The 15,536-nt window shown below is 37.6% G+C and overlaps 1 protein-coding gene across 1 annotated transcript; it reads right to left on the reverse strand.

The window, feature by feature from the left end:
* Positions 1 to 6,217: 6,217 nt before the first annotated feature.
* On the reverse strand, positions 6,218 to 8,410 carry LOC139115030 (uncharacterized). Its single transcript, XM_070676940.1, has 2 exons — positions 8,340 to 8,410; positions 6,218 to 7,975 (listed from the first exon to the last, which is right to left on the reverse strand). Exon 2 carries the CDS (start codon positions 7,970 to 7,972, stop codon positions 6,437 to 6,439), a length of 1,536 nt encoding a protein of 511 aa, XP_070533041.1. The 5' UTR covers positions 7,973 to 7,975; positions 8,340 to 8,410; the 3' UTR covers positions 6,218 to 6,436.
* Between the last annotated feature and the right edge of the window lie 7,126 nt (positions 8,411 to 15,536).

Here is a 15,536-nt window from a genome sequence, read left to right on the forward strand (position 1 = left end):
ATACTGAGTTTGTGTTGTACAACGGATTGTTCTACAAGAATGACATAAATTTGCAATGCCAAATAATGCCCCGTGTATACTTATCCAACAGCGACAAAAATAGGCCACGGTGCAATCTGCTCTAGAGTTCTACGAGAAAACATACCCTGCGTGTACCCTACGGCTTAGACTTGGTTCAAGTCGGTGAATTTTTCATTTATAATAGTTTCTCTTGTGTCTGTCCTATTTCGTACAACCTATTCGGAATTCGGTAGCCCAGTCCATCTTTTCCCAGCTATCGAATGCGTTACCTTTGAGTCTGCGCAGTATAGTGAGTTAGTTTTGCCGGATTCACGGGTGAAACTCCCCTGTATAGCGTTCACCCGACTCATCGCGTCCACTCCACTCTCGAGCGCGTTTCACATGAAAGCAAAAATACATATTATTGCGTGCACTCCACTCAAACATTAACAAATCACCGACTTGAAGCAAGTCTACCTACGCTAAAAAGTTCTGTGCATAACGTACGCGTTTTACACCCTAGCGCGCACTGCATCATGGAACCGGTAAAGAACTATTGCCAAAAGTGAAGTCAATATTACATAATCTTTAGGTTAAAACACCAATCGGTCAAGAGTCAAAATAAATTTTCTCTTTGTTTTATATCTACTTAATAAAGAAAATGACATTTCTTTCACTTTAAAGTGTACAGTGTGCCCTAGTTCTTAACGTATACATACTGAAGTATTGGTATATTTTTTAAGGTAGTGATGCGCTCCAAACTTTTACAATACTATTTTGCCCACTCACTAATGGGGGCTCACTTTGAAGCTTACTGAGTAACTATGTTTTTACCGACGTATATTTGTTGAAAAATTGAAAAGTTATTTTTCCCTATTGAGTTAACTAGGGAATAACAGTCATTTAGAATTTTGCAATTAGGCGTATGGACTTCTTCGGTATACCCTCATGAAAAAAGATAGGCTAATTATTATTTATTTCACATGAAAGGATTGTTCATGTACAGGCTCATATCGAAACTTTCCGTGAGTCACGCGCTGTTTCCCTTATTATGACATGTGTGCCACGATCACGCATCGTGATCAAAACTCTCTAAGTCAACTGATACTTTTCAAACATAGCCCTTGCAAAAACTAATCTGGATTGCAGTAACAAAATTGCTATCAGCCGTGAGATTGATTGTCGATGTGACCATTGAGCTAAAAAGACTTGTGCTCAATGAGCAAGTAAGCGGCCTAGCGTTTGGCTTTCTTGCTTGTCGAAACATGAACCTACTACCGAACCATCAGTCCCGCCACCCATGGGGACTTTCCGAAAAGTATATCGGACTTAGCTACCCACCATGTCAAAGTGACAGCATATTTACGCCACGACGGTACAGTCCTCAGTGTTTTCACAAGACACATACCTGACTGTTGTTCAACCAATGTTTATAAATAAAATCTTTCAGCGATCCCTTCGGCTAGTAAAATTATTGGTACTGCCTAAACCCACACCTTATAATAGGCGACACTCCCACCTCTGAGCACAGAGAAATCGAGCTTTGAATTGGCCCATCCTATAAGAACGGCAATTCAATGAATCGAATGTGATGTTTATTTGTTCAGAGTATTCAAATAGGTAATAAATGGACCGCGAGACGGCTTTTGTTCAGATGATTTTAGATCCGTGAAGAAATCGTAGATGATAAAAATCAGCACGTGTTCGAATCCCTTAACATCTTCCTTCAATGCTTAGAGAGGCCCCGAAGATAAAATTCACCCTCTTCTAAATTTGCATTTGAATGCGAATGTTTCAATAGGGAATGCATTTGAGTAATTTGTTGACTTTCCATCACTTCATTTCCATGAGACCAAGCGTCATTTTTCAGCAAGGAGACTACTTAGTTATATTCTCCACTTGACTTGTTATCTATACCTCTGTCGATTTCTCCACATAAAGCGATGACCATTAATGGTAATGAATGAAATTGATAATATTGTGCTTCAATATAAGGATTAAGATGCTATGATTGACAAGGGACCTGCATGGAAAGGAAATATATGATCTTGGCCTAGAAACATACCTCAACTTTTCACCGTTACTGCTAAATTAATTCAAAGTTTAAGCCCCTGCTATACCATTTCCATTAAGTGTCTACTATATGGCAATTTTTATTACATGCAAAAAAATAGATTAATTGCTGTCGTAAAGATATTTTGCAATATATTGCTTTCCGGTGCTAGAAAGCTTATGGACGTGACATCGATCATAAAGTCAAACATTGACACATTACAACATTTGTTACCGTGTCAAAGTTCAGTTTTAAAAACGAACATTGCAAAGTGTTCTTTTACCAAAACAGCTGCTATCTACGGAGCAAGTTACACCTTCTCTTTACATCTATTCAACTGAGTTTAACATTTACAGCTGAAACCTTCACAAGTATAATTCCTAATGTATTTATGATTATGATTGTTCATTTGTTAAATATAGCTTTCCGTTATACTCCAGAAATTGTGACAAAGTTCCTAGTGTTAAACTTCTTCAGCAGCTCTGTGTTACGTTTGGCAACTTAAAAGTTGACACTGCATGCAGTCATGGGTTCGTTGCGTTTGCAAGGTTAATTCTTTGTATTCCAAAAGTTTAAGTTTAGCAGAATAGAATAAACATGTATAATAAAAATTATTATTTTGTTTTTATAACTCAAGTGATGAAATATTTTGAAGAGCGAGTGCAGCTGTTGTTCCTTCATTTGTATTTTTTTATCTCTCTTCCAAAACTTTTTATTCGTTCATTTTGAATGTTTCCTCCTTCCCCCTTTTTCTACACCTACGGTTTGTTATGAAATGCTAAATTGTGATTGTTATACGCGTGTGTTTTCGTCAATGCCACGTCGTTTATTGCCGAGGTTGCCTCTTGATTCAATAAGTCAGAATTCACCGCAATTGTATGTTTGAATGAAGATGACTTATAATTATGTTTGAATGAAGATGACTTATAATTACACTATACTGTGTATACTTTCAGATAAGAGCGAAGACAGGTGCTCAAATCTACAAGTTAACATCCAGGGGTTTCGAACAGCATCTCTTCAAACACGCAAAAGTGGCCTTCCCATGCTGTGACGTACAAGAGCAGAGGGTTTTACGTAACTATAGATTGGACATAACGATTGAATGTGGAAAGAATAAGAAAAAGTTTGTTATTGAAGCCAAGCAATATAAAAAGAGAAAGCTTGGGAAACGGCAGTAAATCAACTTATTGGCTACATGAAGGAGATGGAGGCTGACGGGGGCATGATAGCAGTTCTCCAAAAGACGAAGATTGCTGATAGCATTAAAAGTTGATGAAGGAAAAGAGGATTGAACTGGTCCGAGCTAACTATTACCTGAGAGCTAACATGAAGAAAGCTGTAGCTGTCCTGAAAGAGTAAAATCCAAAAGAGGAAATAAAATCAATGTACGTTCAGAATTATAACGAGTTGGGTGTTGTCGATCACTTTGATTACACAATATATTCAATTGAAAGAATGAAGATATTTTATTAGCTCTGAGGCTATGCTATCATTGACACCTTTAAAATACGCAAATAAACAGATACAACATCATCACTGTTCATTATTATGTTCAAGCTTTTGTAACTGTTTTAGGTTTACGATCATTGATCATTGATCATCAACAACATGTAATTACTGTTTTAATCAAGCCCATGGTATAAATGAACATGAGATAATTTCAAAAACAATATTAAACTTGCTTATTGTTATTAACTCTTTTTCTACACATTGCCCTATGACAGTCCTTGTTTGTTTCTGTCGTACAGCGTAAAGTCCTTGAAAAGGACTATGAGCTTCGTTGTCATTGTTTTCTTTAGATTCTTTCATAAAACTGCAAATACGATCACGATACAGTAACGCATTTACTTATACGTGAGGACCGAAGGATATCATTGTACTTGACGTCGGAAATGAGCAAAAAAGTTATTGTTTCATGAAAATTTGCATATTGGTAGTCTGGTCACATCAAGTTTTCAATTAAGTTTAGCATTTATAAACTTGAAGTAGAATACACCTTTGGGACAGACACCTGGACTCTCAATTTTTTACACTTCTTTTAAAACTTTTGGAGTAGAAACATGTTTACGTCTTAGTTTTCGAAAATCCAAATAGAGTCAACACAGGAATGGCGGGCATTTTGAATTTCAAAGTTCGGGAAACGTTAGGTAATTTGTACCTCTAATGCCAAACTTTGCTTAGGTGACCCTGATTTTTTCTTGATTTGGTAAGAGAATGGTTGAAAATTTCATTAAGGAAGGTTTTAGCAAAAGTTTACTTGTTTCAATTTCAAGGCGCACAATACCTAAACACAGATAGCAGTATGTGAAGAGAATCGTTAGGAGTGGCATAACAGAGGATGTGTCATCATATACCACAAAGTTCACAACTACCACTCTGTCTCGAATTTAGCCTTTGGAAGCATGGGTTCATTATCTTTTGACAAAGTCAGATCTAGACGGTAGTGTAACAGAAATAATATATTCTGACTGTATTGCTGCCGACCGAGTTCCTTTAGAATCTGTCAACATGTCTTCCACGATAAAAGCTCTCTCTCTCTCTCTCTCTCTCTTCCTCTCTCTCTCTCTCTCTCTCTCTCTCTATGAAACCAATACTTCCGTGGTAGGCTAAAGGGTTCCCCTTGATATTGTCACACGGACTTTTTCTCTCCGCTAGAGTTCTTGGAACGTATTATAACATCAGTGATAGCCTAACAATATGATGACATTTCTTCGAAAGGGGAAATCGAATGGTACAACGACAAATGGATATCGAAAGATCAAATAAGAGATTTTTCATCCCATAAGTTTGTACTGTGACTTCAGATTGCCTAGAAATGCCTTTCACGTGTACATGTGCACACTGTCGCTGTTTAATATTTATAATAGCACAAGTGTTGAGCGACAGGTGGTTGTAGATTAGGGAGCAAAACGAAGTTATTAAAATACCGAGATTATAGAGGTCGCTGTTCATCGAATCCTACGTTGAGGCCCCATTCAACCTGAACTGAATCTGTCCCTTTGGTAGAGCAGATTTATGTTGTGTATGATACAGCCAAGCTTCCCTTTTGGAAACTCTAAAGTCTGTATTGGTCACGTTCAGAATACAAATAACTAAAATTTTATCCCTCTATCCCTATTCGAATGGTTTCCTGGGGACAAAACACTAGAATCATGGCGCATGCCAATGGAGGTAAATACTCCTCCACGACATGTGCTACGCTGTATAACTGACTGCTTGATAATGCTGTCATTATGTTAGTTGCACATTCTCGCTAAGCGGCAACTTTCGATATCAATTCCAAGTTGTTTACAAACCTGAAATATTATCACGGGAAGAAAGATTAACCCACAAAAAAATTCAACTCAGTGGTCTTTCGGATCATTATCGCCTATCAGGTAGGCCCATTGCTGATGTTGGACACTCTCACAACGATATTTGAATGTATGAAAATCTTTGCCTTGCACGAACAGCAGAAAAAGTGCCCTTTTCATGGTATGGTCCATCATTGAGTATTACAAAATAGACAGAAAAACAAAGACGAAGAAGAGTATCAGTTAACGATTACTAGAAGCCGAAACCACGCCATGTTATGATTACGTGCGGCGGATTACAACAATGAGTGTTAAGGGGGCAGTACTCAATCTCTGGTTCTCGCTTAGTTCTTGTTGACAACGAGTATGGCGGTGGTCCGTTGTTTTGCTTTGAAAATTTTATCAACACTGATCCAGGTGGTCAATTTTTTTTCAGATATTACAAACTGACAAACAGTCTGTCCCTTTAAGAATCGATTTTGATATTTCGAGCTGCCGCCGACGTCAGCAAAATGAATACCAGATCCATGTTTCATGCGTGGCTCCAAAGCCCCTCGATAGCAGTGGACTGTTCAGAATTTACATCCAGGTCAGCAGCTTTCACACAGTTTGACATTTTGAAGAATGATGTATATTCATCTCTTCCATAATTTACAATGTACAAAATTGTCGATTCAATTTGCCTTTCATCAAAATGCAACTTTGGGGTTTGTATATTGCCTACCCCTTTTGTTGCTTGCCTAGTCGACCAGCTTTTGAATGCTATTTATTTGATATATTTTCTCACTGATCTGAATATCAATCGTTCATCTGGTACTACCCTATCAGATATAGAAACATGCTACAGGTTACAAGTTGCACAAATGAAAACATTGAAACATGTACGCAATTTATTCTGCAAAATTGTCTTGTCCTTTGTTGTACAGATAGAAAGAGCTGCTCGACCGCACCCTGAAAAAGAAAATCTGCCACGATGGGTGAAAAAAAGCTGTCGCTACCCCTTATTTCCTCCACCCACAATCAATGGTTCACACCCTTTAACAGTTTCAATAATACACTATCTTCGGGCACGAATCGTAGTCCAGCTTCAGGAGCATTTGTGGCACAAATCTTGTTCGTTTGCGGCAATAACTGCTACTATTTGAACAGTTTTCGCTACAGCCTGAACGCTGACCGTATGCTTACCACTTTTAACCCCACTCATGACGTCATGGAATCTAATGTGTCCATATTGATATTCAGTTGAAATTCTAGTCTTGTTACCGATGTCGTTATCAATCCAAACAAATGCACTGCCACATGTCCTACAACCAAGACTTAAAATCTTCAAGTCGTAAGTTCCATTTTCAAAGTCGTCAATATCAATCTGGAAAACAATGGTGCCCTTCCGATTCAATGAAGTCCAATACAGCTCTTTATCAGTACGTAAATAACCAATATGCTTTACATGTTCATCCCAGTTTTGATTACTGATAACTTTAAAAGGGTTCATGTTACCACTTTCAGCTATCGGTGCTGAATAACAGTGAGATTTTACTGTGTGCTTGCGTCTCAGCAAATGTTTATCTTCAAGTTCAACTGGAAAAGGAGTTTGGTAGAGACTGAAGTTTTGATCCCAAGATTGCATTGATAGTGTTACCTCACGAATTGCTCTGTCATATGCCTCGAAGAAAAGCTCAAATAAGAATAGAGCCATTAGGTCATGCATTTTAACACCGGGGTGAGATTTATCTAAGGGACTCAGTAAATCAATATAGTTTCCCGCTTTGACCTGGTCACAGATATCGTCTCGGATGCTGACTGACGGTATATTGTATCGTTCACTTAATGGTCGGCTACATTTAGAATCATTGTTTTGAGAACAGTTGCGTGTCTTTACAGCCGTGCCCGTCAGGAAATTAACATAAACTAGCTGAGGACAATTATGAAGCTGGAGAACTTTTCTTGTAAATTGCTCCTGTGGTGAGCATCCGACCTTCAGAGCGAAGTCGTTGTAAGCAAATTCCCATATTATGATGTCAACGAGTTCCAGGTCAAGGTATGTGTGCAGACAATAAAGTGCAAATGTCGTACTTGTCCCTCCTATAGCAGCATTTCTCAACGTAACTTTCGTACCTACTAATTTGTGTAGTAATTTTATCAGCGTGTTATGGTAAAGATCTTGCTTCCCAACGCCCATCCCTGTCGAAATCGACCCGCCTGTTACCCCGACGACAAGTTCTCGACCAGTAAGAATGACATCGGTAAATTTCTTTACGAGTCTTTCTGCCGACGTCACGCGGACGTTAACTCGCCGTACCACGTCTTCGTCTATACCCCATTTGTTCGCTATCTTTCGAATTCCACTCTTCGCATACCGTCTGCTGGTCTCGTATCTTTTCAGGGTTTCTGCAACTAGAGTTCGGTTCAATTGATTTTGTTTTGGACGCCGCGTAGTCCATGGAGTATACGATATTTGAACATTTCCGGGAGTTAATTTTCGTTTGGTCGCCATTGAGTTAAATATTAAAAATGATATTACCGTTGTTGCTGATAACACGGTGAAAAGCATTATCCTCTTATATTTTCTGAATTTTCTGACTTGACATTCGCAGCAGCAGCGGCCACCGTTCTTCGATGTCATTATCTGGAATGAGTAGAGACATCAGATAGTTACCAGAACACAATTTAATAGGCATAGAAAAAATGACACACTTTTGGATCATATTTATTCTGTAAAAATGAACCTTGGTTCTTCTCGTCTTGTCACTGTGCTGCAGGAACTCACACAACGTCGATTAGACGCTTTGTCCTGAACGTAAGCGAGTGCCCGGACCTGATTTCCATGCCATTATTATTGTATGATGATTACCACATATTTACGACTCATAACTTATCTGAATAATTATATATAAATTGGCAAACACATCAATTTGTTTATAGGAAGTTACTGGTCAAATAGTATTTGTGATTGTAAACAAAATTATACTTAGTTTGTGTCCCATATTTACCTTTGTCTTTTCTGTGTAAGGTGTAGTCTACCCCGAAAACGTGCGCTGTATTTCCGATGCGTTTGACAGGGGTAACAGGAATGAACTGACGTCTAAAATGTGAATCACGTGATTCTGAATTACACCATGTGAGTATATGTTATGTCGTCAAGGTAAACATATGTCTATAAATAATGTTAAGTGTCATCGTTAAATTGATTGAAACTTAGGCGTACGTGCGGTCACGCAGAGGGCGAAGGCATTTTAAAGCAGATAAAAGCTTGGTCGAGTTATCTATCTTGTGACATAAATGGAGTCGGTTAATGACATTTAAAACATTAAAAGATAACATGACTTTACCGATTAAAATCACACAAGCGTTGAATATCAGTATGGTGAAAACTCGTAGACTGATACATATTGAATTCAAAATCTAATTTGATGTTTTCTTATTACATAGCCTTGCCAGCAGCGGTACCGTGTAAGCAAAGAGTCTTCATATGTTTTTGTTCAGAGAGATTAAGAAGTGTATAATGATGTTATCTGCATTTACCCTTGGATGCTCGCACATCCCTGTATTCCTTGACAAAGAGTAAAAAATAGGGAGAACCACCTTCTTGACAATAGAAACAGGTCGCCAAATCTGCTTGTTTGAATATTGTTCAGAATTTAAAAATACAATCAAATTGAAATTATATTTCAACAGTATCTTTCAAAATTTCGATTTTGTGGATATTCAAAATTTAGCATGATAGCAAAAAAAGATATTTTTCTGTGTTTTAAAGTACATTTACAACTGTGCTTTTTAGTAAACAATTAGAGAGTAATTGTGAGTTGGATTCCTTCAGGAGATTGCTAAATAAATGTGATTATCGCTTTGTTTCGCTTGATAATATGAAACCAGACCATAAGGAAGACTTGACCTAATGACAGTCATATCGACAGTAGCAAAGACTCACGTGTTTCTAAAATGATGAGTAACAACATTCCTGGCTTTCAATTACAACACTGATTTGGTGATTTTTGCCTAATTACGCTGACTTTGCTACTTTGTTACTTTGGCCAATTTTGACTATACACTAATACCAAATCTAGATACCTGGTACCATTACTAATCAGTGGTCACGGGTTTAAGATGACCCTCTTGTCATTGTCATTTTCAGTTTGTTTCTTGGACCTTAGAAATTATTCATCTACCTTCAATGATACTAATTAATACTTGTACAGATCACCAAAACGGTAACCATTGTTATGTAGAAACACTAGATTAGTCTTCCAAAGGTTTTACATGTAACACCGATCGTGAGAATAGCCGCGTATTTTGCCACAGTACATTAAAGTTGCAATATGGATCAGAATTGACCTTCATATTTCGAAGATTTAACTTTATAGAAAAATCCATGACAATTTCATTTGCAGATTCGACCATTAACAGGAACACGGGGATGGCTCTAATTTGAGTAAATTGATTTAATTACCGAATAAATTGCTGTTTTGGTACGTACTGTTTGCGAGAGTAAAGCACAGAATTTGAAACGTCATTTTTACTATTTGAATATGTACGCATGCGTATTTGGTGCATGGTAACGGTTTGCGAAATTGCAACATCGTGTCAACATGCCTAGCTAGCCTTCTCACGGGCAAGCGGTCAGGTCTCTGCCCGCGCCGTGGGTCTCTGCTGGCTGATCCAACCTAGTAAAAATAGAAAAAATCGCCCAAAAATGTCGGCAAAATAAACATTGTTTGGTCAGATCGAAAGATGGAACCAGAAAAAAGAGTGACACGCGACTACTGCACCACGTCGAGGAGGCAGACCGTGTCTACAGTTTCTCGCGAAAACACAAACGTCGCCACGGAGAGATTAGCTCGCTAGCCAGCGGTATTTCCCTGGGAAACACCGACCTACCAACACCGTGCGGACCCCCTACACTTAGATCCGTTAGCATTCATTGATAATCTATATCCTTCAGGTCAAATATGTATTTTTCGGAAACAAAGAAAAACTGCAGTCTCCATCATAAATGGCATGGTCTCATTTACGACGCGTCGATCGACGCGCTGACATGGCCATGCAAGACTGAGGGGCAAGACAGTTGCCGAACTTCTGCAGTGGTGGATGATACTGAGTAGGCAAAGCTTTCAAATAAATATAGCGTGCAGATACCTCGCCTTTTAACATGAAAAATGTAACAACATGCAACGGGTAGATGATTGCGGAAACGCTGTCACTTCAGGCACGCGGTGAACACAACCAGATCGGTGTACGTGGTCTGGGCGCTCGATCGAACGAACGTACACACACAGTAGGTGCACACGGCGCGGCACTGATCTTGTATATGGGTGAGAAAGATCAATCACACGATCTTTTGTGGAGCTGTACTTTATCATATCGACATACGTATATTTCTGAAACATTGTGATCCTACCAAAGTTAGGCAAACGCAAAATTTACAATGAATTATCATTATATATGTCAAGTTCTGTCATCGTGTCAACATCGCCCCTCAAACGTGCACTCTATTGAGACGTCATCACTCTTGGTTGTACTTGTCACGTGCACAGCAGAAAACGCCAATGTTTTTGTTTTGAAAGTTGTTTACAAAACAGCTTTTCTAGGCGGCCGCATTGTCTCGAAATGAACGTGTTTGTGTGCCGGGATTGGTAAGAGGCTTAGCTAAGAAGAGTAGTTCAACGTAGTATGGTCTATTTGCTCTAGTTTTACGAAAAAAAATCGACAATTTTGATCCATATTGCAACTTTAAAACAGTACGGCACAAATAATATCATTATCAATCTCGTCACGTACATTCATACAGTAATAATGCTTGGAGGAATGCACTGTGCGAGTGTATCAAAGTGCATTGCGCTCGCTTACCCATTTTAACTATTAAATGTCCGACTGGTAAAAATCATACGCTCCCGTACAGACCTAGTTGGCTGATATGGTAAGATATTGAGAGGCAGTTTTTAAGATCAGCACTAAGATTTTGAAAAGCGGCTTCGAAGTGATTCCAACATTATTACACAATATAATGCCTTCAATGCATGTTTTAATGGTTGATGTAGATGGTAGTCACATATTTTTTGAAGGAAATACCCTCGCATCTATAGCATTTATGGATTTCGTTTCAAAGCTCTGCTTCCTAAAAAATACGTTTCCGTATGGACTTACTCTTGAATAACTCGCTGTTTGGGATCAAGTACAATTTTGAAAATGAGGCATTTTGTTAGGCCTATTTGATGTACAAGCGTAAATCAATCTTTACCATTCTATCGCCTGTCCACTGACATTTTTAGCACCTGACACTGGAATTTTCAAAAGTTTATTGTATATTTATTTGAAATTTCCGTTTTTATTTCATGTGTATATTTACTCTTTCCAATATAGAATTCTGTGTTGGAATCATATGTTCACCGTCAAGTAATGTGTTTGTGATGAAAACCATAGACCCTCAGGTTTTTCTCGAGAGTCTATGTGAAAACATAAGGGAATGCACAGAGTCTGACTTTTCAGAGTGAATATTACTCTTTCAACCCTATCGCTGAGAATTTTCCCATTTTGTATGTGTCTGGCATCCACTTTCACTGTTTAACTAGCAAACTTCTTGAAGTCTCGATGTTATACACAAGCGTGTTTTCTTTTTGGTCGTTTAGTGACTGTATTATGATTCTTGGCCAGAAACAGAGGCCCTGATTACATTAAATGTTAAAGTCTTCACTCAGTGTATTAAAGTGGACGTGGAGAGTTGATATCTCTTAATCACCCCGTCCTCTTGTGACGTAATACAGTTCCAACGATAAACATAAATTAATGCAATACCGGAAAATGTGATAAAAATACAGTTGTGGCGATCTTTGCAGGATGACAGGTTATACAAGAGCTTAGAATGTTATCAATTCTGTCCTATAATGGTCCAGTCAAAATAGGGATAGACCCACCACAAATCGTAACGGAATTGTTTTTTGTTCAGAATGCATTTTGGAGAGGTACCCTAAAAAAAGTACTAAAAGTTTACTCGGATCTGCCTTTGGAAAATATGTCTGATTTGCATAAAAAATAATATGGCTGCCAGCAGTCTGTCAAAATAATATCACTGGCCGTATATCACATGTTAAACAACCTAAAACAAGTGATTTTAAAGTCTAACGATATTTATTTGGCACAGGAAATCATTTTCGAGATAAAATATTGAACATAAGAACTTTGATAATTTGCATAAATCCAACATGGCTGCCAAATTCCAACAAAATAACATTCTAGCCCGTACATCATGCAATAAAGAAGCTATTTCTGTCATTTTTAAGTCAAAGTACATTTCTTTGCCATGGAAAAAAGATTGTGGAGATGCAATGTTTTACATAGGCATTTTAATAATTTGCATAAATTTAATATGGCGGCCAAATTTCCTACTTATGACAATTTTAGTCGAACACCACATATTAAAACAAGCTATTTCAGTGATTTTTATGTTTAAATATATTTCTTGGGCATTGACGGTTCAATGTTTTACAAAAACAGCATGATAATTTGCATAAATTCAACATGGCTGCCAAATTAATGCCCCATTGTTTATAAGTTTCTAATATGAATAAGGTTCTGGTATATTTTTAGCACTAGGAATATATCAAAAAGAAACTGTGAAGTCCCCTGACATTTATTTTTAAAAGCATGGAAAACATGCTATAAACCTATTGATAATAACGACCCATTTACCACTGAAAGTCTATTTTAATAGGTATGTGGGTCATCTAAATGTGTTAAAACACTTCATAAATATACTATATTTTTGTAAAGAATGTTTAGGCTGATTTGGAGACTTCCGCATATGACTTACAAACGGATTAAAGTAAGTAATATACTGATAGCTTTCACTATTATGATGTAAGAAAGTCACGCGATTTTAATTATATCGTAATGTTTCTATATATGACACCTGTTAACCATTGTAAGTCGTCTACATCACTTATTGTCTTCCTTAAGATAACATTGGCTTCATTTGTGTAGTGCATTATTTGTGATTTGTATAGGTGTTTAATACCATACTGTAACAAAAGAGTAATGTCTACTGTTAAAAAAGATGTGTACAAATGTTTACTTGTTAATTTACACAGAAACACCTCATTGTGTATGAACTTATCTTTAGAAGATTCCCATAGATGATAGGCATGAAGGCATCACACATAATGGCAAAAATATAATAAACACAAAAAAGCTAATAAAATCAAAGAAACAGAATAATATGACAAAAATTATAAAAATGTGCAAATTATTAAAATACCCATGTAAAACATTGTATCTCCACAATCGTTTGTTCATGCCAAAGAAATAGACTTTGACTAAAAACTCACAGACACAGCTTGTTTATTACGTAATGTACGGGCTCAAATGTTATTTTGTTGGAATGTTGGCAGCCATGTTGGATTTATGCGAATTATCAAAGTTTTTATGTTCAGCATTGTATCTTCAAATTGATTCCCTGTGCCAAATAAGTAAAGTTAGACTTTTAAATCACATGTTTTAGCTTGTTTACCGTTTAATACATGGCCAACGATGTTATTTTGTCGGACCTCTGGCAGCCATATTTGATTTACGCAAAATAGACATATTTCCCCAACGTATATTCGAATTAGCTTTTAGTATCTTAATCCGGGTACCCCTTTCAAATATATTCTGAAGGAAAAAAATGTGTTGCAATTTGTGGTGGGTTTGGTGCCAAAATGTCGTAGATTGACTTGACTATAAATCCAACATACTAATAACAGAAGTGAAAAATAGCTACCTTTCACAAACTTAGACAAATCCTTGACAAACTCATTGATTGAAGGCAGTAAACCGATCAGTTAGAGTACAATTTAGGGTCAAAATTCACCTGGCGTGGAGAAATGAATGGCTTTGAAGCAAAAGGACGATTTTGCTGCTCTATTTTCTGCTCTATATAACAACTGTGTTTCAAACATTATGTTATGAAAAATAAGATTTCCTCCATTATCAAGGGTCTAAACCTAATTAGCCTTCATTGCTTGTCTTCCTTTGCGACGATAACTGCAACTACTTGAACTGTATTCGCACTTGCCTGAATAGTTACAGTGTGTTTGCCCCCTTTTACGCCCCCTATAATATTGTGAAATCTACAGTGGCCATATTTGAATCTAGTTGACATTAAAAACTTGTTATTTCTATCGTCATCAAACCAAACCAATGCACTGCCACAGGATTTACAACCTGCGCTTACTATCATTAAGTCGTAAGAGTAATTTCTGATGTTCTCATCGATATCAATACCGAAAACTATAGTAGCGTTTGGTTGCTTTGACGACCAATATTGCTTTTTATCGACGCGGAGATAATTTCCATACTTCTCTATTTTATCCCAGTATAGATTTCTAACAACTTTCAAAGGGCGCATGTTGCCGGTTTCAGCCACTGGCGCTGAATAACAATAAGAAGTGGTTGTGCTCGTGCGCTTTTCCTCAACATGGGGTGGTATTGAATGGAAACTGAAGTTTTGACTTCTCGCTCGTATACCTAGTTCTATTTCATGAATAACTTTTTCGTACACCTGCTGGAAAAGACCAAATAATGAAAGCGCCATCACGTCATGCATTTTGACACCGGGGTGGAAATGGTCCAAAGGACTTAACAATTCGGTAGAGTTCCCCGCTGTTCCTTCACAAATAATATCGTCTATACTAATTGATGGTATATTGTACTTTGCACTTAATGGTCGGCTACATTTGTAATCATTACTTTCAAACTTGCAGTTTCGGGAATCTAGAGCCGACCCTGACAGGAAATTAACATAAACGAGTTGTGGATAGTTGTTAAGTTTAAGAACTTTTCTTGTAAATTGGTCCTGAGAAGAGCATCCGACCTTCAATGCAAAATCATTGTGTGCAAACTCCCATAGTACAATGTCCACAAGTTCTAAGTCAAGATATGTGTTCAGGCAATACAATGCAAATGTGGTACTCGTCCCTCCTATAGCTGCATTTCTCAATGTAACGTTCGTCCCCAGTAATGTTTGTAGTAATTCAACCAGCGTGGTCAGGTAGAGACCTTGCTTTCCCACGCCCATCGCTGTTGATATTGATCCCCCTGTTACACCAATAACTAATTCTCGACCAGTAAGAATGGCTTCGGTAAATTTTCTTTCGAGTCTTTCTACTGACGTCATACCAACGTTGGACTGTTCTAGCATTCCTTCGTCTAAACCCCAT

Source organism: Ptychodera flava, chromosome 16, assembly GCF_041260155.1.
Source record: "Ptychodera flava strain L36383 chromosome 16, AS_Pfla_20210202, whole genome shotgun sequence".
NCBI classification, from domain to species: domain Eukaryota; kingdom Metazoa; phylum Hemichordata; class Enteropneusta; family Ptychoderidae; genus Ptychodera; species Ptychodera flava.